The sequence below is a fragment of the Arvicanthis niloticus genome, chromosome 2, assembly GCF_011762505.2.
Source record: "Arvicanthis niloticus isolate mArvNil1 chromosome 2, mArvNil1.pat.X, whole genome shotgun sequence".
Lineage (NCBI taxonomy): Eukaryota > Metazoa > Chordata > Mammalia > Rodentia > Muridae > Arvicanthis > Arvicanthis niloticus.
In genome coordinates this window covers 123,996,103-124,022,766 of record NC_047659.1, presented here as the reverse complement: position 1 = coordinate 124,022,766, position 26,664 = coordinate 123,996,103, and the positions used below count along the sequence as shown (strand labels likewise).

The 26,664-nt window shown below is 48.7% G+C and overlaps 1 protein-coding gene across 1 annotated transcript; it reads left to right on the top strand.

Annotated features, from left to right (window-relative positions):
* The first annotated feature begins 16,018 nt into the window (after positions 1 to 16,018).
* E2f1 (E2F transcription factor 1) lies at positions 16,019 to 26,634 on the top strand. Its single transcript, XM_034493762.2, has 7 exons — positions 16,019 to 16,427; positions 21,363 to 21,453; positions 21,777 to 21,996; positions 22,792 to 22,944; positions 24,648 to 24,762; positions 24,856 to 25,075; positions 25,169 to 26,634. The coding sequence occupies exons 1-7, from the start codon at positions 16,161 to 16,163 to the stop codon at positions 25,414 to 25,416; spliced, it is 1,314 nt and encodes a 437-aa protein (XP_034349653.1). The 5' UTR covers positions 16,019 to 16,160; the 3' UTR covers positions 25,417 to 26,634.
* Positions 26,635 to 26,664: the final 30 nt, after the last annotated feature.

Below are 26,664 nucleotides of genomic sequence, written 5' to 3'. Positions count from 1 at the left end.
AATGAATACAATACAAATTCCAACCCAAGGGGTCAGGACCGGTCTGATTGTCTTACAAGTTCCCCGTGCCGTGGGTGCTTGCTGAGGGAGTGCTGAATGGCAGGGCCAAGAGTTGTCCCAGGTAGCTGACCATCACAGAGCTCCAGGGTAGTGGAGGTTGTGTCTGACTGACTCCTCAGTGCTGTAGGCTACAGCAGTTCATTGCAAGTCCAGAGCAGACAGTCTGGAAGAGCTTCTTACTCTGCTTGAACTGGAAGACGAACAAACTCTTGAGACTGTTGGGAGCTGGCCATTGCCAGGCAAGTTTATTCTAGCAGATGATGGGGAGAGCCCTGCCATTCTCTCTACTCTTCACACCTGGCTTCTCCAGTTGCCACCCGTTTTCCCGGCCAGAGGGATCCCACCCCTGGTGCCTAAATTACCACTCTGCAGCCGTGAAGTTTTAGAGATTACTGAGCAGCATTGACCCAGCACTAAGAAATACCATCAGGAGCAGCTCCCAGCCCTCAGAGGCAATAATCCTTCATACACTCTGTATGCTGCTTGCTAGAGCTCCAAGCACGGTTGGACTCCAGGTGCCCACGGTGGAAACGATCCCCTTCGTGCCCCAGCCACTGCATCCTGGGCCCCATCAAATCACTTGCACACAAACCCTTATCTTGGGCTTTACTATTGGAGAAAAACCCAAACAGAAATTGGCCACTGGTTAGTAGACTAACAGGCAGTATACATGGTTGCAAGGGACAAGGACTTTGGAACCAACATGCCCAGGTTCAAGGCCTGACCGGTTAAGTGACTTAGCCATCTGTGCCTCATCTGTAAAAGAGGTGTTGTGATGACATGCCCCTTGTGGTGTCTGGAATGATGAAGCGATACATGTAAAGTGTGCATTCAATAAACATTGCTCTTATTTCCAATAGAACAAATACAGGAGGAAGCTGGTTGTAAGAAATGAGTGTGCCCTGTGTTTAGCCAGCCCTTCTCCCCAGCCAGCCTTGGACTCCTGCCCTGACATCCCTCCTCCACTGCTGGGGGCGGCCGGCTCCACCACTGACTGGCTCTGCTCTCTAAGAATAGGTTTCCCTCGCAGATGGCATCTCTCTGGATCTTGCCAGAGCATCTGGTGCCTCCAACTGCACACTCCAGGGAGGAAGGCGGGGTGGTCCCCAAAAGAGGAACAGAGTCTGTCTTCAGCAGCTTTGGGAGGAGCCCAGCTTCACTCCTTCCTAGCTGTACCTCCATTTTCTATGATCTGTGTGTAGGGATTGCTGACAGGCCATTGGCACGTGGGAAGGAGCTACTGCCATTCGGCTTCCTTAAACAGCAGAGTGGATTAATCTATAATTACTGTCTACTACATTGTATAAGAGTCTTTTGCTTGAAAAAAATTTTGAAATTATTTAATTAACTTTCTTCCCGTGAGGGGTGGTGTCTTGATTTTGTTTTAAGACAGGGCATGCCCAGCAGTGGTAGCTTGTACCTTTAATCCCAGCTCTGGGGAGGCAGAGGCAGATGGATCTCTGTGAATTCAAGGCAGGAGGGGGGTGAAATCCAGTTTGGCTCCATAAGTATGGAGGGGCTAGAAGAGAGAAGGCCTGCGCCCTGAGATTTAGGTGTGGCTCTTTAGGATAAAGTCCTCCCGCCTCATCCATCCTTGAAGAAGGAGAGGGTCCTTGCTTGTCCAAACGACTTTATTCAATGGTGGATATGAATGCATACATCTTACTCAGGGTGAACCAGAGATTAAATAACTTTTGTGGGAAGGATGCCCAGGAAGGGAAGCTCACTGGCTAGAGACCTGAGGCCTATCTAGACACCTCATTAGCCTGGAGAACTGCAAGGTTTTAGCTTCATGATGATTGTCACAATCCTCTCAGTAGGGTGTCATGATTACCTGTCCCAGATTCTGTAGTTTGGCAGGGAGCCGGCCTCATGCCTCCCAATTCTGAGATTTCTCCGAGTTTAGGCTGGCTCAACCTTACCAGTTCTTGTGTCTGGTGGCACAGTCCACTGCCCCACAATGCTTGGGCTTCCTCCCCGTGTGTGTGTGTGTGTGTGTGTGTGTGTGTGTGACAGTCAGCCTAGGATAACCTACAGTTCACTGTATAGCCTAAGTTAGCCTTGATGGTGGATTCTATACATTCCTCTAACTCTCTTTCTATGGCAAAAGCTTTGTCTCTGTCTTTCTCTCTCTATCTGTCTCTCCTTCCCTCCCTCCCTCCCTCTCTTTCTCCCTGTCCCTCCCCCCCCCCCCCCGACACACACACTATAAAAACTCAAAGCTGTTCCGTTCCCTTCATTCTGGCACTTGGGAGTCAGAGGCTGGCTTGTGAGTTGGAAGACCAGCCTGATCTGCATAGTAAGTTCCAGGGCTACATAATGAGACCCTGTTTCAAACAAAACAAACCATCAAGCTGTTTAACAGTCCTGGAACAGGGGAAAAAGTAAGACTCTGTCTTAAGATCAGTCCTAAGTAACTCCTTGCCAGGGATGCCCACTATAAGAATATCCCCCACGCTGCATGTATATGCATGCACATGTACAAACATGCACGTGTGTGTGTGTGTGTGTGTGTGTGTGTGTGTGTGTGTGTGTGTAGAAGTCAGAGGCCTACATTAGGTGTCTACCTAGTTGCTCTCCACTTTATTTTTGAGATCTCTCAATCTCACTAAATTTGGAGTTCAAGAATTCAGCTGGGTTAGCTGGCCAGTGAGCCCCAGGGACTCCCTGTCTCTGTGTCCTTCATGCAGGGATTACAGACGCACACTCCTGTACCTGGCGTTTTACATGGATACCAAGGATCCCGACTCTAGACCTCATGCTTCTAAGACAAAGCTCGCCACCCCTGGATTCTAGGACTTTCAGAGCTGTTACAGTCATTTGATGTTTCCTGTGAACTTCTTCCGTCTATGAATAAACCTTTATATTGCATTATCTTGACTCCGACATTGCTCAGCTATGTGCTTGGGTCACTTTCTACATAAAGTAAGCCTTTGAAGGGCTGGAGAGATGGCTTGGTGGTTGAAAGCACTAGCTGCTCTTCCAGAGGATCCAGGTTGATTCTCAGCACCCAGATGATAGCTCACAGCTGTTACTTCAGTTCCAGGGCATGCAACACCCTCTTCTGGCTCTCAGGCACTGCATGTACATGGTGGACAGATGTAAAAGCAAGCATAATATCCTCACATACCCATATACATAACATAAAAAGTTCTCATTTATTCTGTACACACACACACACACACACATGCACACACTGGCCAAAAAGAAATCTTTTCTTAAGTAATTAGACTTCCCAGTGAAGGGGAAGGAAGATGTTAATTTGGGACCCTTCTGCTTCTCCACACCCAGATTAGAGATCATCAAGCAAGCCCATGTGAGACAATGATTTGCAGACTGAGATGCTGAGAAACTGCCCATGATGCTCTCCGCTCAAGTCTTCCACATCCATGCTCCAGAAAGGATCCTGGCAACAGCCTCTCTCTCCACACTGTTCCCTTTTACTGCCCTGTGAGTGCATTTGGTTTATAAGACGCAGGCTTTGAACCCTTCGTTCTCCTAAACTAGAACATCGTGTTCCATGCCCCAGAATGAAGCCATGTCACGACAAGATGTGACTTAAGTTCATCCTTTTCTTTGACAAATTAGAACGTATTTATAAAAGGAAAAGTGTCAACTCCTCCCCTCCCCCCCCCCCCCCCCACATCTTGGTTCAGATTCCCAGGGAGGGAATATGTCCTACTCAGCCTTGAAGGGCATTTTGGAGCGAGGGTTTTGATGTTAAGAACAGGCAGACAAGACCAGTCACACCCTGGCAGAGGACAAAGGAGAGCTGCGCTCTCATGTTGGTTTGAGAAATCTGAATACCGGGAGTCTGTGTTTTGCACCAGCTCTGCTCACGAACGCTCTCGGAAGCTGTGACCTAGAGAGTAGGCTGCACTGTACACTGGCCCTGGCGTGAAGGCCAGGATCCTAGTTCTTTACTCTTCTGGGCTTCTCCCTGTGGGTTGGGTGTCAGCTGAGAACCAGGACCAGGGCCAGGCCACATCAGCTCTTTAGACACTTCTTTTGGAGTGCCTTTGTTATGTCATGAATTCCTCTGGCATCTGTGGGAGCCCATGGTCCCCTCTCAGAGTGTTGTTTCCAAAACCCACGCAATAAAATATATAGAGCCAGGACCAACAGAGCAGGCCTGTCTCAAAAACAGAAACAAACAAACAAACAAACAAAACCAAACATCCCCTTTAAAAAGCCCCAAACAACAAAACCTAAGATTTAATGAAATATCCCAAAACTATGACTCCGAAGGGATAATGTACACAAACAATGTCTCAACTAAAGCAGTGAGCCCAGCACAGTAGCAGGCAGAGCTGTAAGCTCCTCTGTGTGTTGAGCACATGCAATGCTGGGGTTTGAGCCCTACTTTTGAAACAAGCAGTCTACCAACTGAGCTACATCCCCAGCCTGGAAAAGCTGTAATTTCTGTTTCCCATGTAATTTCAGCCTTCAAGAGGTGGAGGAAGGTGAGTCATGAGTTCGAGGTCATCATCTGCTACACACAGTGAGTTTGAGCCAGTGTCTTAGATTTCCAGTTTCAGTGATAAAACATCCTGACCAAAAGCAGCTTGGGGAGGAAAGTGTTTATTCCATCTTCTAACTACTCAGGTCACACCCAGTCACTGAGGAAGTCGGGTAGGAATGAGCTGCTGAAACTGAAGGAGAAGCCATGGAGGAATTCTGCCCTGGCTTGCTGCCCCAGGCTTGCTCCCTCTGGCTTGTTCACTGTTTTCTTACACCACCCAGCCTTTATACTGCCTGCCTAAGGATAGCACTGGCCCCTCCCATGTTGTCAATCATTAAGACAAAGTGACTCTAGTTTGTGTCAAGTTGACAAAAAAACAAACCTGGACAGCCAGTCTGAACTACATGAGACTGTCACAAAAAACAAAACAAAACGCCGGGCGGTGGTGGCGCATGCCACTTGGGAGGCAGAGGCAGGCGGATTTCTGAGTTCGAGGCCAGCCTGGTCTACAGAGTGAGTTCCAGGACAGCCAGGACTACACAGAGAAATCCTGTCTCGAAAAAACCAAAACCAAACCAAACCAAACCAACAACCAAAAGACAAAAATGAAAACCAAGCTGGTTAGTGATCAAGAGCCTGTCCTGCTCTTGCAGATGACTTGAGTTCGGCTCCCAGCACCCACACCAGATGCTTTGAGCACATCTCCCCCACCAGACAAGCAAAATTAAAAAGAAAATAGTTTAGGGGCTCAGTGCAATGACACACACCTTTAATCTCAGCACTCCAGAGTTTAATGTCAGCCTGGTCTACGTAGTGAGTTCCAGGACTCTGTAGGGAGGCCTTGTCTCAAAACTAAAAAAATTTTAAAAAATTATTTTTGGGCCAGGGATGTAGCTCAGTGGTACAGAAATTGTTACCTGCCTATTGGTGACTTAGGAATATATGTTCCTTCTATTGTTTTAGTTTAGTATCATTGTGGTTGGTATTTTGAGATGAGCTCTCACTATGTAGACCTGATTGATCTAAAACTTACTAAGTTAGGCCAGGCTGGCCTTGGATTCAGACATCGTCCTGCTTCAGCTACCCAACTGCTAGGTTATAGTTGAATACAATATACCCTCCCCTTTTTTCTCCTCCTCCTCCTCTTCCTCCTCCTCATGCTCCTTTGCATTAAATAACAAAATATAGCTGGTTTCAGTCACACACGTCTATAGTCCCAGGACTCAGGAGTGAAGAGGTAGCTCAGCTGTTAGGAGCATGTGTTACTTTTACAGAGGACCCAAGTTCAATCCCTCTGCAGTCACATCTGGTGGTTCACAGACACCTGTCACTCCAGCTCCAGGGGATCTGATGCTTCTCACTTCTACGGGCACCTGGACTCCAATGCACATATCACTGCCAGCCAACAGGCATGGTGGCAGTGGCCCACACCTTTAGTTAGGTAGGTTTCTTCCAAGTTCAAAACCAGCCAGGTTTAATCCCAAATTCTAGTCCAGCCAAAGTTAGTTACATAACTAGATTCCATCTCAAAAGCAAAACCACAAAACAAAATGAAATAAATACAAAAAATCATATATATATATGTGTATATATATATATATATATATATATATATATATATATATATACACACACACACACACACACACATATATATATATATTCCTCTAGACATGGTGGTTTACACATGCAACCCCAGCATTCATGAGACAGAGGCTAACAAGTTATATATCAGCCTGGGCTACATAATGAGACTATATTTTTTTTAAAGATTTATTTATTTATTTTATGCATATGAGTACACAGTAGTCTTCAGACACACCAGAAAACGGAATCAGATCCCATTACAGATGGTTGTGAGCCACCATGTGGTTGAGTGCTCTTAACCTCTGAGCCATCTCTCCAGCCCATGAGACTTTATCTTAACAACAACAAAAATCCAAACCAAACCAAAAACAAACAAACCAACCTTTTATGACTTCAGAGGTGTGGTAAGCCTGACTATCTTCTGGACCCCTCCAAGCCTGACATCCTTAGGAACTCGGTGAATTCTAACCCCAGTGAAGGCTCAGGTGCTCTCTGCAATCCTCTGGTTTGTCACAAACATGCCTTTGGCAGGCCTAAGCAAGGGAACACCAGGGTGATGTGAGTTCCCTTTGGGGAAGACTTTTCTACCTTTATGTGAGGAGCACAGCACAGGCTCAGAGTGCCACAAGAAGCCCTGTGGTGCAGGGTGTGCTGGGTCAAGGTTAGGTAGCCAGAGGTAGTGAAGGAAGAGCAGGCAAATCTGGAGTGTCCTCGGAGAACAGCACAGTGACCCAGGCCTTAGGAGGGGTGAGAGAGGAGCTTGTAGTGAGTAACCCCCATGTTTTTCTACTTTAGGGTTTGCCTCCAGCCAAGAGATAGGCCTGGACCTTGTGCCCCTCCCTGTTCCTCTCCAATCCTCTCCTGCCCTTCATGGCCCTTCTGAGGCCAGCCGCCTGCCAGGCCCCTGGCATGCCAGGCTTCGCAGCTGGCCCTGATTGTCATTGCTCCCCAGGGAGTCATGGGAACACACTCCTCTTGCCCTCTTCACCCCCCTCTTCCCAGACGAGGCCAGGGCCTAACAATGCCCCCTCAGCCATCCAGTGGCCTGGACACAATGCCCCTGTTTCGGTTCATTGCCAGCTCCAGGAGGCCTGCTGGGTTTCCTGGCCTGTCTTGCATATATATAACTCTGGCTTCCAGAAGAGATTTTTTTTTTTTTTAATTTAAAAATAGTGTATAGGTGGGGGTGGGGGGCTGGAGGGCTCTGACTCTTTTTCTGAATATCTTAATATATGTACAAAGTCTTTCTCTCCCAGTGTTCTGCACCCCGCCACCCCCAACCCTTAGCTGTATTTGCCATTCATCTGTCAACCTGGGGCCCTGAACGCAGGTGTCAGCTACAACAAGTCTCTGGTGCTGCTGGAGATCATGGTGGTAACCTGAGGGCTTATGATATCAGCAGGTGCTCTGCACGTATGTGTGTCAGGGATGGAAACCAGAGTCTGACATGGGTTATCTTACTGTTGTTACACCCAGCCCCACTTGCTGTACACTTAGCTTACGACCCCTAAAGCGCCATTCAAGATCTAAGATGCATTATTTTGATTCCCTAAAGAGGAAGAGAGGAGCTGGCAACACAGCTGAGTAGGGAAGCATGGCTAGCAGGTGGCTTCTTGCCCTCAGCACCAAAAAGAGAGGATGGAGAGGGGTGGGAGAGAGGAAGGAGGAGGAGAGAGAAAAAACAATTTTAGAGATGTTAAAATTCGAACCTTTCAGGACCCGGGTATGGTTTGCACACCTACAATCTTACCACTTAGGAGGGGAAGACCAGAGACTCAGGAGTTCAAGGTTATCCTTCCATACATGAAACCTTTGATACCTTTGTCTCCCTCCCTCCTACCCCATCCCCACCCCAGGGTCAGTGGAATAAGGGTTGTCTCATTCAGTTGTTCTCTCCTTGTCTCTGGGCCTGTTTGTGCCTCACAGAGTTTGAGAGGTAGGACAGGGCTATTTCAGACAACTCTCCTACTCTCAGGGTGAGCAAGAAAAATTCAAGATATGAGGGTGGGGGAACATACATGAGTGTGCATTTGATTTAGGGTCTCATGTAGCCTATGCTGGTATTGACTTCACCAGGTAGCTAATACTAGCCTTGAACTCCTGGTCTTTCTGCCTCTGCCTCTGCCTCCCAAGAACTGAGAGTATAGGTGTGCACCATCTTGCATACCTCTATTGTTTGGGTTGATTCATCTTCATTTTATAATATCTGTCTGTCTGTCTATCTATGATGTAGTAATTATTTAAAAAATGGCCACTGGTCAAGCAGACTATCTAATCTGCAGAGTCTCTCACGAGCCCACATGTGCACCACAACTAGAAACGACCAGCTAGAAACACCAGCCCTGCCACCCACGGGACACCAGCATGGGAGATGGCTCTGCCAATCTTCCATGCTGTCTCTGCAAGGCTGAGCAGTGCCTGGACCATCCTGCCAACCACACAGGCTTGGTACAGATGAGACTCTAATGCTTAGATTATCCAAAGGCTTATATATTTAGTAATGATCAATAACAACATACTCTTACAATCAGAGGTGTAAACCAATACCCAACCTAGATATACCAACTACCTTTGACTGCTACAGACAAGCGAACATCAGCCTCCATGTCCTCTTCTCTCCTTCTCCATCTCCCCCAGCTCCTCCTCCTCCTCTTCCTCTCCTTTACTCCTCCCACCTTAGCTCCTCCTACATATCTATCTATCTATCTATCTATCTATCTATCTATCTATCTATCTATTTTTAGAAAGAGTGTCATTATGTAGCCTTGGGTTCTTGGCACTTGTTACATAGACAAAACTGGCCTTGAATTCATAGAGACCCCTCTGCCTCTACCGCCTGAATGTTGTCACTACCCCCATTTAGATCACATTTTTAAAAAGATTTTATTTATTTATTTTATATATATGTTGAGTATGCTGTAGCTGTCTTCAGACACACTGGAAGAGAGCATCAGATCCCTTTACAGATGGTTGTGAGCCACTATGTGGTTGCTGGGAATTGAAGTCAGGACCTCTGGCAGAGCAGAGCCACCTCTCCAGCCCGAGAACACATTTTTAACAATTATTTATTTGTTTGTTTGTGTGGTGGGGTTGTATATGGGGCTAACACTGTGGAGTCTTTTATCTCTTTCCTTGATATGGGTCCTGTGGATCCTTCTGCTAATGAACTCCAGTCCTCAGGCTTGTGGGCGGCCATCTATCTCACTGGCCTTGTCTCTCTTCTTTTATTATTTTTAAAGTTTTTTTTTTAAGACTTATTTTATGTATATGAATATTTTAGTTCTCTATTTCAAATTTTGTATTTTATTTTTAGGAGTGTGTGTGTGTATGTGTATGGTGTGTGTGTAGTGTGTGTGTGTGTGTGTGTGTGTGTGTGTGTGTGTGTGTGTGTGTGTGTGAGACACCCAGGCTCCACAGAGAGGAGAAAAGGGGGCTGGATCCCATAGAGCTGGAGTTTCAGAGGATTGTGAGCTGACCTAATGACCTAAGTGGGTGCTGAGAGTCAAGCTCGGATCTTCCGGAAGAGCGGTACATTATTCATTCATTCATTCATTCATTCAGACAAGCTCTCACTTTGTAGCAGGGGCTGGCCTGGAACTCACAAGGCTGGCCTTGAACTCACAGAGTGCACCACCCAGCTTTCATCTTCCTCATTCTTGTTCGTTTTGTTTTGTTTTTGAGACAGGGTTTCTCGGTGTAGCCCTGGCTGTCCTGGAACTCACTCTGTAGACCAGGCTGGTCTTGAACTCACAGAGATCTGCCTCTGCCTCCCAAGTGCTGGGATTAAAGGCATGCGCCACCACTGCCCGGCTCATCCTCATTCTTAATAGCAGTTGACATTGCATTGAGCACTCTTGGCACTTCAGATACTGTTCCAAGCATCTAGCAGCTCATTTGCCATGGCAACAGCCCTATCAGACAAGCATTATCACCATCACCACTACCACCACCACCACCATCATCACCATCATCACCATCATCGTCCTCATCTTATTCCATTTACAGATGAAGAATCAGAGCCGTTCATTGCCTCTAAGAATGTACCTCATCAGTGTGGGCCTAGTCAGGGCAGGCATGAAGCCACTCTATGGTTTTCCCTCTCTCTTGGGAGAAGCAAGAAGAAACTGAGAAGTTTCTCCCACTGAACATATGGGTTGACGGATGGCTGGGACCCACTGATACCAGGAATGTCTACTTTCTCTGTCCTCCCACGTCCATGTCTTATTCTTCCTGACCTGCAGACGAGAGAAGCTGTGTTGGAACCAGCTGGTGCCCAAGAAGTATCAATAGTACTGTGACATTTCCTGGAGATTCCTCTGTGCCTCACAGGACATATGTGTGAGGACTTGTAGACTCACCTGGACCAGCAGGGGAAGGCGGACATCATCATGGTGCAAAGCAAGCTGGGAAGTGAGTCCACTTGTGACTAGGGGAGGAAACAGGAGCTGCTTAGCACCCTGATAGCCTGTTTGGTATTGCCAATGATTACAGGTTTTGTTTTTGTTTCATTTTCTTTGATACAGGGTCAAACCCCGAACTTGCTAAATACCTAAGGATGACTTCACACTTCTGATCCTTCGGCTTCTACCTCTCTAGTGCTGGAATTACAGGTCTGCACCACCACAACTGGTTTTATGCAGAGCTGGGGATGAGCCCCAGGGCTTTGTGAAGGCTAGGCAAGCATTCTCACCAACTGAGCTACATCCCCACACACTATTTTCTCTTTGTTGTTTTGGTTTGTTGTTGTTGTTTGTTTTTCAAGTCAGGGTTTCTCTGTGTAGCCCTGGCTGTCCTGGAACTTGCACTGTAGACTAGGCTAACCTTGAAGTCAGAAATCTATCTGCCTCTGCCTCCTAAGTGCTGGGACTAAAGGTCTATTGCCAGTTTTATCAGAAAGCCAGGTGCTTGACTTTTGAAATTAAACTATTCTGTGGGCCAGTCTGAAAACTCTTACTTCCTGTTTCTTCATCTGAGCCTGACACCTGTCTTAGTACTGTTTCCCACATTCCATGCCAGGGGCAAGCACAGCCCCTTCCCAAACTAAGGCACTGTCAGCCAGTCAGGGTGAGCTTGGGTCTGCCTGGCTCTGAACACTTGCCTTTGTATGAGACCCTCCTCTCCAGTGGGTAGGGGGCCTACTCAACCAGAGCTGGCATGGTGACAGAACATCTCTAGGGACAGCAAACTGCCAGTCAGTGTAGCATCATGGGATCACTCAAGAGGAACGAGAATTTGCAGATGCCGAACTCCCTACTGCCTTCTGCCAGGATCCAACAATGGATGCCTCTGTGCCCCTTAATAACATGAAGTCACCATAGAGACATTTCTTCCAATTATGTATCCCTTGCAATGATGGGATACTCATGTTTAGAGTTCTTTTTTTTTTTTTTAAGCTAAGAATGTATATTTATGGGAGGTTTGTGTGGAATAAATAGCTTTAAATTATCTCTGTCACTTGTCAAACGTTTTAATGAGCATATTGTGCAGGTCCCATGGAAGTAATTCTTCACCTTGGGTGTCTCAGATGCAACTGCTTTGATCGTGGATGGAGAGCCCCAGCTCCTACAATGTCACACACACACACACACACACACACACACACACACACACACACACTGGGTGTTCAGCAGATGGTCATGGCATGAATGAATGCAGTTCAAGGGAAATGACTGTGAGCCTTGGTCACACCGCCCGGGATTCCTGTTTATATCTTTTTGAATATATGCAGTGAGAGGTCTAGCCACTTACTGCTGCACTGGTCTGCTTGCTTGCTTATTTATTTATTTATTTATTTATTTATTTATTTATTTATTTATAGACAGGGTTTCTCTTTGTAGACCTGGCTGTCCTAGAACTCACTCTGTAGACCAGATTGGCCTCAAACTCAGAAATCCACCTGCCTCTGCCTCCCAAGTGCTGGGATTAAAGGCATGAGCCACCACATCTATTCTGCATCTCAGAAAGAACCAAAGGCACGATGTCTCCAGGGAGAGGACACAGGACCAGGAGCCACTACCTGCAGATACTCCTTTAGAGATGGGGTTGGTGTAGATGGTGGTAGGTGTGGGTACGTACTGTACTAACCAAGCCAGAATCCACCCTAAGACCCTTTGCAAGCCACGAATTATATCCTAATTCTGGCTCCTGGGACATTGGCAGAGCATGGCAAATATCAAGGGCAGCCCTGGGTTTTGCAGAGGAGCAAGGCTAAGTTCCCACCTCACTTTGCTGTGTGACCTTGAGCTGTGAGGGACCCTCTCTGAGCTGATTCCCTTCTGAATCCTGCAGATAAATAAGCTTTACTTCTGGGATTATAAGGTTGAAAGAAGAGCATCAATTGAAGTGGCTGCCCAGTGATGGTGGATTAGTGTTTGGACACCAGTCAGCCTCAGGAGAACTGCTGACGCTGGGTGAGAACAGCCTTATCAGCATCTTCCAGGCTCTGGGCCAGGGGGTCCAACTCTGTGGCCCCTTTCAGCTGTCTGCTACTTATTAACAGATCCAAAAGCTCATTTTCCTGCAGGGAATTCTAGTCTTCACCCCAACTCCTTTCTGCTGCTCAGAACCTTGGGGGGGGGGGGGGGGGGGGGGGGTGGCTGGTGGGAAAGGACACTTGGATATATAGTTGTTTTGTTTTGCTTTGGGTTTTTTTTTTTCTTCTTCTTTTCTTTTGGTTTTTCCGAGACAGGGTTTCTCTGTATAGCCCTGGCTGTCCTGTAACTCACTCTGTAGACCAGGCTGGCCTCGAACTCTAAAGAAAGGGTCTTATTGTGTAACTCTGACTGGCCTGGAATTCTCTGTGTAGTGCAGGCTGGTCTTGAATTCACAGAGATCCACCTGCCTCTGCCTCCTGAGTGCTGAAATTAAAGGCGTGCACCACCTCGCCTGCCTAAGTTCTGCTCCCTCTTTATGATGGATATTACTACTTCTCCCTCTGTGGCTCAGATGCCCTCGAATTTCTAGATTGAAACAGGTCTTCCCACTCTGACCCCCAGAGTGCCTGTGACTGTAGGCACTTATAGGATGTGAAGTTGAATATTTAGGAAAGGTACAGCTTTGCAAAGCCCCTGGCCTTGGCCTCTCGAACTCTGGGTAGTATAGCCTTTTAACTTACTAGGAAAACTCAGTTTAATCATTGTAAATTGAGACAGTATTGTTTCCCCCTCCAGCAACCATCTTGATCCTCAATATATAACAGATGCTCAGTAAGTGTTTGTTGAATGACTATTGAGTAGCAGAAGGCTTTACAAAAGCGAGCATCATTGTTAATGGGTCCCTTAGGAAAGCCAGGAGACAGCAAACTCTACATCTGGTATGAAAGTGTGCCAACCTCTCTCATCCCCCGTCAGTGCCAGTGTCAGGCTTGGTTATGCGGAAGGTTAGCCTTCGGCTTCTCCGCTGTGCTGTGGAGGGTGGGCAGTACACACATGGGCACTGGCAGACCCAGGTCAGGGGATCTAGTGTGGGCCACATTCTGTCACAGAATTTACAGGCACCAGCCCTGAATGGGCCTCATTTCCCATCTGTACAGCGAGAGGCTCGTGTGCTCTCTGTGGTCCTTCCCTGTTCTGACACATTCCAGGATTTGCAATGAGTAATTCCACAAACTGTTCGTGAGTGGGGGAAGGAAAGACACTCTTGCTGCTTTCCAAACCACCAGAGTCTGCAGAATACTTTCTAGTCCCTGGGCTTTTATCCTCATGAAAACTTGAGATGGCTGAGGCAAGATCTAGGTGCCCATTTTTCTTTTCTTTTCTTTCTTTCTTTCTTTCTTTCTTTCTTTCTTTCTTTCTTTCTTTCTTTTTTTTACAAAACTGAACTGAAAAGCATCCTTGGGAGCTGCAATTTGCTTGTTCTGTAACAGGATCTCATGTAGCCCTGACTGCCTAGATAGCCAAGGATGACCTAGAATGCTCCTATATCTCCCTGCTGGGGTTACGGGTGTGCGCAACTATACCCAGCTGTAGGAATTGTAATTTTCCATCCCACTCCACATTATATTATTATAAAGCTATACCAATTTGTTTTCAAAGATCAACACATTATCCGGGGTGGGCATGAGTGTTCCTTGTGTTTCTTTTTTACATTTTTATTTATTTTTTATCCTTGTTGTATCACGGTCCAGGCCATCCTAAGACTTAAGCTCTTCCAATCTTGACCAACAGATTCTAAGCTGGATCTGGGTGTAGTGTCCCAAACACGTAATTCTAGCACTCAGGAGGCTGATGTAGGAAGGTGTTATAGTGATTCAGTTTGAGCTACTCATAGCAAGATTCTATCTCTTAAAAAAAAAAAAACAAAACAAACAAAAAAAAAAAAACAAGAAGTAAAACAGGCATAGTAGCTCACCCAAAACAGGCATAGTAGCTCACCCAAAACAGGCATAGTAGCTCACCCATTCAATCCCAGCACTTGGGAGGCAGAAGCAGGCAGATTTAAGCATGTTCCAGGATAGCCAGACTCAGATAATGAAACCCCGTCTCAAAAAACAAAAACAAAGAAACAAACTAAAAATCCACTCCCCCAAAACAAAACAAAAAACAAGGGGGGGTGGTGGTGCATCTGGGGAATTGATTATAAATTGGCCAAGCTGGGGTGATTCAAAGTTAGCCAGTGCCTTGGTATTTCTGGGTCCTGGAAAATCACAGCCTCCTTATTGCGTCCTTGCTCATCTCTGACCTGAGCCTCCCTTTCTCTCATACCCAGAAAGGGTATGAGAAACAGCCTCTGCTAAGCCAGCGCAGGGTACTGTGGTCAGAGTTGAGACAGAGATAAAGTAGCATGAGGCAATGGAGAAAGTAATCCTGGCTTGGGAGTTCCTTGTAGCTCACACTGGCCTTGGGGACTTAATATTGTCAGCTACTCTCTTCTTGTGGTCACCCCCACCCCCAAGGGCAGGAAGTTTGTAGGTCTTGTTAAACCTTTCACGTTTCTATTCCCAGTATTGGCAGGATGCCTGGTACAGAGGACAATACTGATCAGCCAGCTGACCTGGAGGACCTCAGGGTTAAAGGCACATCCCCACCCCTGCACCGCCCTAAGTGAGGCCTAACTTGGAGATTCTTTAATGAACCGATCTCTTCCCATTGCAAGCATCAGCTCCCTCTGTGTTCTCTTTTTTCCTTTTCACTAAGAGTCAAGGTCTGGCCTGAGGATGGGACAATGAACAGGTTCTGAGGCACTTGTGATTTTTTGAGACAGGGTCTCACTGTGTAGTCCTGGATGGCCTGAACTCGGAAGATCCGCCTGCCTCTGCCTCCCAAATGCTGGGATTAAAGACAGGCGCCACTGTGGAGTGACCAAATGAATGATCGCAAATTGGGCGCTGGCTACGAAAGAAATTTCAGTAAAATGAGACTGAGATCAAAACCACACATTCCTACGCACTTCCTGGAACCCCTCTTGGGCTGGCTTCTGGGTGACAGGATAGAGAACTCATGATGTGAACTTAAGACAGGAGATGTGGCTGAGGCGAGCTTTGGAGGTGAGCCTGAGCGTGCCGAAGAGGCAGTTTCTGGACTGTAAACTGAAGGGGTGGAGACCATAGGTTGAGAGTTTAGGGGGTCATGTGGCATGTGGAGACTGCGGGACGTGCAGAACCAAGTACGAAGTTTGTTCCCTTCATCAGACCCCGCCACCCATCGAGTAGGCGGTGAAGGGGGCGGGGTCCATTGTCCACGCCTCCTGCCGGGCACAGCGAGAGGTAGAAGGGAGAAGGCGCCCGGCACCGCCCGGACAAAGCCTGCGCGCGCCACGCCCCGGGATTGGCCACCCCGCCTCTGGTCCCACCCTCCGTCTCCTGCCCCGCAGGCCGCAACCAATGTCCGCCACCGGAGCCGCCCTCGTCACAGCCGCGCCGGCCAATGGAGGAGGCGCTCGGCGGCGCGTGGCTCTTTCGCGGCAAAAAGGATTTGGCGCGTAAAAGTGGCCCGGACTTTGCAGGCAGCGGCGGCCCGGGGCGGAGCGGGATCGAGCCCTCGCCGCGGCCTGCCGTCATGGGCCCGCGCCGCCGCCGCCGCCTGCCTCCCGGGCCACGCGGGCCGTGAGCGCCATGGCCGTAGCCCCCGCGGGCGGTCAGCACGCGCCGGCGCTGGAGGCCCTGCTCGGGGCGGGCGCGCTGCGGCTGCTCGACTCCTCGCAGATCGTCATCATCTCCACCGCGCCCGATGTCGGCGCCCCACAGCTCCCCGCCGGCCCCGCCGCGCCACCCGCTGGCCCTCGCGATCCTGACGTGCTGCTCTTCGCCACGCCGCAGGCGCCCCGACCCGCGCCCCGACCCGCGCCTAGTGCACCGCGCCCGGCTCTCGGCCGCCCGCCGGTACGGACCCTAGGCGCGGGCGGGGGAGGGGCGGGCTGCAGCGCTGGGCGGTGCGGAGCCTGGGCTGGGCCTCGGGGCTCCGCCCCGGGGCGCTCGTTGACTGACTGCCTTGCGTGGCTGTTTGCTGCGCCTTGCTCTGGGCCTCAGCGTCTTCAGAGCGTCGGATTCATTAATGATAATGGCTCACGTGTATTCAGCTGGTGCTTGCTTAGTGCACGCCCAGGTTTTGGCACAAAATTCTCAACTCTTGTGAACTGGGTGTTGTCACGTGCCCATCTGCCAGAGGGAGGAACTGAGGCCCAGAGATAGGGAAGTGCTTCACGCAGCTGCAGATGGTGGGGCTGGTATTTGAACTGATGTCTGTCGACTTACTGCAGAACCTATGGCTAGGTCTTGCGCACGGTTGCTTGTTGGAGGTGAAAGAGGGTGACTGTTGGAGACATCTTCGGGAGACCCTCCTCACTGGCTCTGCCAGGTGCAGGCCTGGCCTTCCAGGCCTCTGGGGATAGGCCTCTTGATTGGGAGGCCTTCTCTGCAGGGGCGGGGTGCTGGGCCAGCTGCTGCAACCCTTCCTGTGCCTGTCCTTCCATCTGCCACCCTTCCAGCCCCTGGTTGCCATGGAATTTTATTAATCAGGCGGACAGACCCTTGAGCCTCTGGAAAAACTGGGTGGGCTGGGCCCCTGAGAAGGGGCCTCCAGTTCCTGGAGAGAGGAGACGTGGGAGGGAGATCCCTGGATAAAGTCTTTTCCTGACCCTAAACAGCAAGTAGCTCAAGACCACTTTAGGCTGGGGGCCTAGAAAAGGCAGCCGAGTACGGGGAGAGTGGAACTTGGATCAAAGCTGGGGCCAGCTCAGCAAGTGGGCCACCAACTTTATTGTAGGGGTGGAGTGAACAAGAGGGGTTCTCAGCAGGGGGCTTGGAGCAAGCGGGAGGGGCAAGGCCCAGTACCAGAGTAGAAGCTGTTCAACTCCTGATGGGGGTTTGGGTGGCAGCTGGTCCCTTAGGCATTTTAGTGAAGGCCCATAGCCCCCTTGGCACAGTGCCCAGTGCTGCCTTCCTTCCGGAATCACCAAGATGCTAATAATAATGACAATAGCAACCACCATTGTTTTGAGGATGTTTGTGTGCCAGGCTCTGTGCTAAGCACTTTATCCATTTAACCGGGTGAGCAACCATACTTTTTCGCCTTCATAGATGAGGAGGCTGAGGCCCACAAATGATAGAACTTCTTGATCTTTCAGCTAGGGAGTGGTATTTCCTGATTGTTAAAGGCCTTTCCTCCCAGTGAGGTGGCCAGCCAGTATTTAGTGTGTCAGCTGGCTTGCCTTGGGCCTGTACCTGTAGGTAGGAGCTTGGGCCCTGGGCAGGTATTCTACATTTGAGCAAACATTCCATTCACTCAAGTTGTTGAGTTAGTGAGTCCCCAACATGTGCTGGGTGCAGAGATAGTTAAGGATCCCCTGCCCCCATGGTACTTATGGGCCAGCAAATATTCTGTGGGAGAGGTTGACACCATCCCAGAGCCAAAGGCCAGGAATGCAAATCTGGATTTTGGCCTCTACTGACTTTGCTCTGGAATTTTGGGGGTGGGGGGCAGTCCTTGAAATAAACTACAGGCTGGTTTTGGCCCAGTGAGCACCTGCTGGGTGGTTCCTGTGCACCTCTGTATACCTCTTTGCAATTCACACATTCCTCCTTGCCTGTTGCCTACCTACCTACCTCTACCTTGTCATCATGGCTGTGTGTGTGTGTGTGTGTGTGTGTGTGTGTGTGTGTGTGTGTGTATCCTGACAGATCAGCCACTGAGAGCACTTTCTGCTCTATTATGACAGCTTGTTTGGATCACAGCCCCAACACTGAGGTCACAGATGACTAACTCTAGTTTCAAGGGATTTGGTATTGTCTTCTCCTGTCCTCCCGTCGTTTGGTACCCATGTTCACATACATTCATACAGACACAAATTTCTTTTTAAAAAGAAAATAATTTAAAGAGTAAATTAGTTAAATAAAAACAAATTAAAATACCAACAGCCTATTTTGGTTAATTGACATATCTTATAACCCAAGCAGGCAAGAATGAGGACACTGAGTCTTGAGTTCAAAGCCAGCCTGCACTACAAAGACCCTGTTTCAAAACAGTAACAGCAGGAGGCTGAGGTTCCCCATTATAACTGAGGACTTGTTTACTGTAGAAAGTATGTGGCACCATGTAGTAAGTCTGTAAAAGACAGGCTTAGAGTAAAGAGCCAGCTCTTCAGGGCTCTTGTTTTAGGGGTAGTACTGTTATTTTATTATATGAATCCCTGACTGGTCATTGTGAGCACTTAACGCTGTTGGGGATTGAACCAGAATTGAATGCATACTGAATAAGGACTCTGCCAGTCCCCAGTCTTCACAACTTTTGCTTTGAATAGTTCTAAAAGTTGCTGTGAGCCATGTGTGATGGCTCCTTTCTAACTCCAGTACTTGAGAAATAGAGGTATAAGGATCAGGAGTTCAAGGTTTTCCTGTGCCTGATCCATGTTCAAACAGTACGTCATTCACATTGCCCAGAGGAGGGAACAGTCTGCCCTGGCTCTTCCACAGAAGTGTTCCTGTTTCTGAAACACGCTCTGTTAGAAACTGAACTGGAGAACAGCTCCTGAGATTTTTAGTCCAAGAAGGGACCATATATGTATTAGCCTGTCACAGTGGTTTCCTTGTATGTCTGTGAGAGCATTCTGTGCTAGCCTTGGCCTGCCTTGGTTTTTTTTTTTTTTACTGAGACTACATGCTGTTCCAGGGGCTACATAAAGCTTTGTGCCCTTTCTGTGGATGGGTGTTTAAATCATTCAGCTATCAGTATCTTTACCTGTGGTTTTAAGGATCTCAGTGCTAGGGATGTCTAAAGATAAGTGACAGAAACAAGCATCACTTTGAGCTCTTACTTTAAAGCATGTCTTTGGAGATGGGGATTCCTGGATGGGGCTGTGTCAGCCCATTGGGGTGAATATACTTGGATTTCTCCCTGACTACAGGTCTTCCAAGATGAAGACTGCCATAGGTCCTGGAATCAGACAAGAGTTTGCTGAGAAAATGTATGGGCTTTAGTTACAGCCCTGCTGTGGCACAGACAGCAGAGGCAGTGTCTGCCTGCATGTGATCAGCTTACTCTCATGTTGTCCTCTTCCTTGGCTTCTAGGAGGTGGTGGCAGTGGGAGGGTGTTGACTGACACTGAGGCTTGTGGGGGACAGTGATGCAGAGGTTTATTGATCCAGTGTCCAATGGCACTTTCTAGGTGGAGGTGATAGGCAGGAAGAACAGACACATCTGCAGGTTTTTGTTTTTTTGTTTTTTGTTTTTTCTTTGGTTTTTCGAGACAGGGTTTCTCTTTGTAGCCTTGGCTGTCCTGGAACTCTGTAGACCAGGCTGGCCTCGAACTCAGAAATCCGCCTGCCTCTGCCTCCCAAGTGCTGGGACTAAAGGCGTGCACCACCACCGCCCGGCTGCAGTAGTTTTTAATAGAGGAGGAAAAGGCCAGTTTCGAGGCAGTACAGAGAGAGGTGAGGGTTCTCTAGACTGATTGCTAAGGGTCCTGCAGGAGGCAGCTACAGGTGTGAGGAGGGGCCATAGGCTAGCAGGGTTGGGAGCTTATCTCCACAGGTTGTATGAGGAGTGCACTGAAAGGCTTTACTGAGGCAGTGATGTGGGAGACCAGCATGGGGACAGCTGTCCTGTCCAGTGGAAGGGTGATAATGGCTGTGGGTAGAATTCTTGGCAAATGAATATGACAGATGGTGGGCCAGGTTGAGAGGGTTTATTTGAGAGAGGCCTGTGGCTAGTATGAGGACAGTAGGTCTGGTCCAGTTCCTGTGTTTTGAGCTATCTGGGGCTTGAGGGTCCTTCCTGTCACCGTACTAGAACTTACATTAGAGGGCATGGAGATTAGCAGCTCAGGGTCTGTCTCAGACAGACCTGGTAAGGGACTGTGGCTGTACCACTTCTGTGGTCTTGTACGTAGGTTGTAAAGTGGAGCTGTTGTGGTGTTGCCAGTCCAAAGAGCAGAGGGTATTGAGGAGCAGAGCAGTTGGTGAGCTCTGGCTGCTGCCATGGTTATAGATATGGAAATGTGTTAAAAACTGGAGGTGTGAATTGCCTGGGGGACCTGGCCCCTCCCTTGGTGGCTTAAAGCACTTGTTGCTAGTGTCTATGGGTTGGGACTTGAGAGAGATTTAGCTGGTGCTTCTAGCCTGAGATGAGCCCTGTTGCAGCCAGAAAGCTGGCTGTAGTCGGAAGTGGGACTAAGGTTGCAGGATTTGCTTCCAAGCTCACCTGGAGGAGTTCTCAGTTCTTTGCCATAGGGGCTTATCTTTAGGGCTACTTGAGAGTATGACACAAAGTTTTCTCCTGCCCCCTGCCACCTCAGAAGAAGCAGCACCATTGTCACTCAGAAGTGACACCATCACTCCCAGCTTGCATTTAAGGGGAGAAAGTTAGCACTTACCTTTGAAAGCCTCAAGTCCTGGTGCCCATAAGCCCGGTACTTATAATCTACTGGAGGAAGGTAAGAAATTCAAGGCCATCCTTGGCTACATAGTAAGTTTGAGGCCAACCTAGACTAAATAGACTTGTATTTGCAGGAACTGAGGAGACTACTTGGTAGATTGTGTGGTAGTGTTCACAGGCCCTTATTTAACCTCTGGCATTACAGTGATGCTTTGTTCTTTGCTGATGTATTTAAAAACCACCACTAGCCCTAGGGAGGTAATGTTGGACCTAAAATTTGAACCCGTGTCGTCAGCCTTGTACTTGACTGATTTGTGTGGTAGGATAGATAATACCTCATGCTGTGTTCCTCAGATGTAAGATGGGGTTGGGGTACCAAGCCCTTAGCTAAGTCTTCTGTGGTTTCAATCCTGGCTAATGGGCATCTTCCTATGTTTCTGCTACAGGTGAAACGGAGGCTGGATCTGGAAACTGACCATCAGTACCTGGCTGGTAGCAGCGGGCCGTTCCGGGGCAGAGGCCGCCATCCAGGGAAAGGTGCCCATTGACTCCAGCTTCTCAGGCCCATACTGGGGGAGGGGCATGGACATAGTTGTACACTCTGGGGCCCCAGCAGGCGTCTGGAATGGCTGCCTAACAGGACTTCCTCAGGCCTTGGAGGTGGGGAGTTGCCCAGCTCCAAGAGGAATGCTTTGGTTGGCAGACAACAGCCACAGAGCCTTTCTGCTTGGCCTGACTAAGGGGAAGGAGCCATTTGCCTCCTGCCTCATCTTGCCACTCTACATTGCTAGGGATACAGGCCTGTTGGGGGCAGGCTGAGTGTTTGAGGAAACCTGCCTAGCCTAACCCCTGCCCCTCAGGTGTGAAATCTCCAGGGGAGAAGTCACGCTATGAAACCTCACTAAATCTGACCACCAAACGCTTCTTGGAGCTGCTGAGCCGCTCAGCTGATGGTGTTGTTGACCTGAACTGGGCAGCTGAGGTGCTGAAGGTGCAGAAACGGCGCATCTATGACATCACCAATGTCCTGGAGGGCATCCAGCTCATTTCCAAGAAGTCCAAGAATCATATCCAGTGGCTGTAAGTACTTGTCAGGCAGGTGGGCAGGTAACAGCCAGACCAAGCCAGATTGCTTTCAGTGGCTTCCTGCATTCCCAACAGCTGGGAAACCAAGGTCCAAAGAGAGTTACCTTCCCTGGGGTGGTAGAAGGGGAGGAACGTATAGGTCTTGCAGATCAAGTTTTCTATAGATGTACATGGTTTCCCATGCGTGTACACACACACACACACACACACACACACACACACACACACACACACTCACACACTCACACACTCTCATGTCTTGCTTAAGGTTTCCTGTTCCCTCTCCCATTGTTGCCCCTTCTTAGACCACTGGGCTACCACTGTTCAGCTTTTGCTGTCACCATTGAGATCAGCCTTACATATTTTTTGGTTTTGTTTCTACTTCTCCTGCTTCCTTCTGCCTCCCCAGGCATCCTGCTGCCTTCTCTGACATACCTGCCTTGGTTTTTCATAGATGATTCTTCATTCTGTATTTTCTTTTCACTTGACAGTGTGTCTCAGAAATGTTTGTATGTCCATCTAATTCAGCTGTGTCATTCCGTGGCATATATGTACCATTGGTTCCTTACCTGGCTATGTAGGTGTTTGTTGACTGATCAGGCATTTTACTGAGCCTGTGCCAGTTTAACCCAAAGCCTAGCTGGTGGGGAGCAGAGCCACAGAGGAAAAAGCACTTGCCAATTTCTCACAGAATAGTGGCAGCAACAGATTGTCTTGAGGGCTAAGGCTGATGGATGGTGGGTTGAGGGCTCAAGGACTACTAATTCTTCACTGGCTTCCACACCACAGCGGCAGCCACACCATGGTGGGGATCGGTAAGCGTCTTGAAGGCCTGACCCAGGACCTGCAGCAACTGCAGGAGAGTGAGCAGCAGCTGGATCACCTGATGCACATCTGTACCACACAGCTGCAACTGCTTTCTGAGGACTTAGACAGCCAGCGATATCCTTGGATTGGTCAGGGTGCATTGAAGGCAGGCTTGGCCAGTGGTGGCGCCACACTACTGAGACTATAGAGGTTACCTAGGGCTCAGATTATAAAAGATTCTGGCTTTGGAAACAAGACCTGGCTCTGCATTTACTCACCATCTGACACTGAACAAGTTTGTTGGATTTTATGGGCCTCCCTCAGTTTCACCTGTAAAAGAGGATAGTAATATCCATTTCCAAAATTGTACATATTAAAAAAAAAAAAAGGCAGTGGTGGGCGCAACCTTTAATCCCAGCACTTGGAAGGCAGAGGCAAGCAGATCTCTGAGTTTGAGGGTGGTCTGGTCTACAGAACTAGTTCCAGGGCTACTTAGAAATGCTGTCTCAAAAAAAAAAAAAAAAAAGAAAGAAAGAAAGAAAGAAGAAAAAGGGTAGGTGAGTGATTTGATAAGTAGAAGTGCTTTTGGCCAGTTGTGACCACCTGAGGCTAAGTTCCCAGTGAGAGGAGGAAACTAGTGCCTGTAAGCTGCCCTCTGACCTGCACATGTACACATGCACATTCACAGACACACCCCTTGTCGTATGTGCACATACAGACACACAAGTTTGGTGGGTTTTTGTTTTTAAGATTTATTTTTCATTTATATGAGTATACTGCAGCTGTCTTGAGACACACACCAGAGAGGGCATTGTATCCCATTACAGACAGTTGTGAGCCACCATGTGGTTGTTGGGAATTGAACTCAGGACCTTTGGCAGAGCTGTCAGATTAACTATTGAGCAATCTCTCCAGTCCCCAAAGGTAAATGTTAAAATAAGTAATACATTTTAAAAGAAGCTGAGGACTGGAGAGATGGCTCAGCAGTACTTAAAAGCATTTGTTACTCTTAGGATCTGAGTTCGATTCCTTGCATTTACATGGTGGCTCACAGCCATCTGTAATTCTACTTCTAGTGCATCTGATACCCTCTTCTGACCTCCAGAAGCACTAGGTACTCCTGTGGTGCACATACATGTAGGGAAAACACTCATATATAGAAAAAAACAGGCTGAGTACATGGCTACAAGCCTTTAAAATTCAAACTCTTGGGGAAGTAGAGGCATGTGGATGTCTGAACTCAAGGCTGGCCAGGGATACACAATGAGACCCTGTCTCAACAAAACAAAGAAGAAAATCCCAGTATAGTGGCATATACTTCTAATCCCAGGGCCAGGTATGAGGCAGAAACTGTAACATGGAAGGCCAATTGAGGTTATATAGTGAGACTCTAAAAATAATAATCATAGGCCACTGGATTTCACAGTGGGACCCAGTCACCAAAGAGAAAACCTAGTACCAGTAATGACAAACTTAGGCATTGATTTAGTTCCCGATTGTAGCTTCCAAGTTAAGACTTTAATTCACAAAAAGAAACTTCATTAGAAAATGTGCCTTTTAATGAATATCATTAACAGTAAGATTGTCAAAATCAATTTCCATTTCCCAGCCTGGAGACCTATTGAGCATTTGATGTGGAATTATTACAGGCACCCATTAGTTTGGAATTGGATAGGTAGGTAGTTTCATTGTTGAGGAAGTTGAAGTTTGGTAATGAAATTCTGGGCACCTACTATGTGCCAGGCCCTGGGATGAGGGTGTCAAAACAGGAGTGAGTAGGAAGGTGTGTGCTGAGTCAGTGGCACCTCAAAGGTCACGTGGTCCTTGACTCCCCCAACCCTGGCCTATGTGACCTGCCAGGACCTTCGCAGCATTGCGGACCCTGCAGAACAGATGGTCATAGTGATCAAGGCCCCTCCTGAGACCCAACTACAAGCTGTGGATTCTTCAGAGGTGAGACTTCAGACCCCAAGCCTTACCAAGACAGGGTGGGCTGGGCTGCTGCTCACCTAGGCCTCACCTATCTTGCTTGCTGCCTATACCCAGACATTTCAGATCTCCCTTAAGAGCAAACAAGGCCCCATCGATGTTTTCCTGTGCCCTGAGGAAAGTACAGAGGGGATTAGCCCTGGGAGGACCTCATGCCAGGAGACATCCTCTGGGGAGGACAGGACCGCTGACTCTGCCACTGCAGGGCCTCCACCATCACCTCCCTCTACATCCCCAACCTTGGATCCCAGCCAATCCCTGTTAGTCCTGGAGCAAGGTAGGTAGGGGCAGGGTTGGTTTTATTTGGCAGGCAGCCATGGTAGCCCCTCCTGCTGGGCCATTCCTGACCTGTAATGTTTCCTCTCTCCAGAAGCAGTATTGCCTCGAACAGGCACCCTGAGGGCCCCCTTGGAAGAAGACCGATTGTCACCACTGGTAGCTGCTGACTCACTCCTGGAGCATGTTAAAGAAGACTTCTCTGGGCTCCTCCCTGGGGAGTTCATCAGCCTTTCCCCACCCCACGAGGCCCTTGACTATCACTTTGGTCTCGAGGAGGGTGAGGGCATTAGAGATCTCTTTGACTGTGACTTTGGGGACCTGACCCCTTTGGATTTCTGACAGAAACCTAGGGACTCAGGGTGTCTGGAGATGCCCACCTTGTCTGCAGCTTTGGAGCCTCCTGCCCTGGGCCATCCTTCCTGCCTCATTGGAATAGCACCATTTATACCCTTTTCTCTGTCCGGTAGCTTCCAGCTCTGGGGTTTGGTTGCTGCCACATTGAGCAGACCAAAAGGGGAAGGATGTTGTACAGTGTGTGTGCATGCACCCCATACTGCGCACTGTGTACCTGGGGTGTGTGTGTCTTGAGTGTGTATGTGTGTGTATGTGCCGGGGAATGAAGGTGAACACATCTGTATGTGTGCTGCAGACACATCCTGGTGTGTCCACATGTGTGCTTGAATCCATGTGTGCGCATTGGGGTGGGGGGTGGGGCTCTTAACTGCACTTTCGGTGTCCTTGCTGCAGGGGCCCTGTGAGGCCCAGGGTGGCTGCCTGCTTCCAGAATCCTGTGTGTCAGCCAGGCTGGGTGGTGCAGCTTGGCTGGCCGGGTTTGCAGGTCAGCAAGAGCACTGCTTAAAAGTTTTCCGATCGAAGCTTTAATGGAGCGTTTATTTATTTATCGAGGCCTCTGGCAAACCTGGGGGATAAGCAAAGGGTGGGAGGATATGGGGCTGATACCTCAACTCCCTGTTCTCTGAAGCAAGGGCAGGGTCCCCTACCCAAAAGGAGCTGAGGCCCAAGTAGTTATTTATTGGGAAAGGGAGAAGGACAAGATTGACAGCCATGGATGGGCTGGAAAAACAGTCCCTTTTTTAGAAGGTTGTACCAGCACCCTGGCCGCATGCATCTGCGTGGATATGATATGGGGAGGGTGTGGGAGGGCCTTGGCTGATGGTGGCCAGGAGGGGTGGGTATGGGTCCCTCCTGTGGCTGGAGTGTCCTCCACTGTCCTCCCCATCCCCAGTCTGCACTTTGATTTGTTTCCTAACAGTTCTGTTCCCTCCTGCTTTGATTTTAATAAATATTTTGATGGTGTTAGGGCTGGGTTTGGGACTCTCCGCCAGTGAGAGGCTAGTGCTGGAGGGAGTGTTCATTCCCTGTTCCTGTCTGACTTAACTTCCCTTCAGTTTGTAACCCCTGGAGAAGAGGAAAACTGACCCAGTGATGGGTAGGAAGTTATGCATGTTACCCAGGTACAGAAAGGCGAGTGTCAGTCAGCTTGCTGTGTGCCTTCTGGTCATTCTGAGCATTAGTAAAGATGCAACACACAGTGAACTGTATTTGTGTCGTATGCTTTCCTGTGTG

Excerpts from the sequence above, each read along its gene's own strand:
- E2f1 (XM_034493762.2), top strand. The coding sequence starts at position 16,161 with ATGGCCGTAGCCCCCGCGGGCGGTCAGCACGCGCCGGCGCTGGAGGCC. Across the intron at positions 21,454-21,776 it reads AGGCCGCCATCCAGGGAAAG|GTGTGAAATCTCCAGGGGAG; the intron begins GTGCCCATTGAC and ends CCTGCCCCTCAG. Across the intron at positions 25,076-25,168 it reads CCTGTTAGTCCTGGAGCAAG|AAGCAGTATTGCCTCGAACA; the intron begins GTAGGTAGGGGC and ends TCCTCTCTCCAG.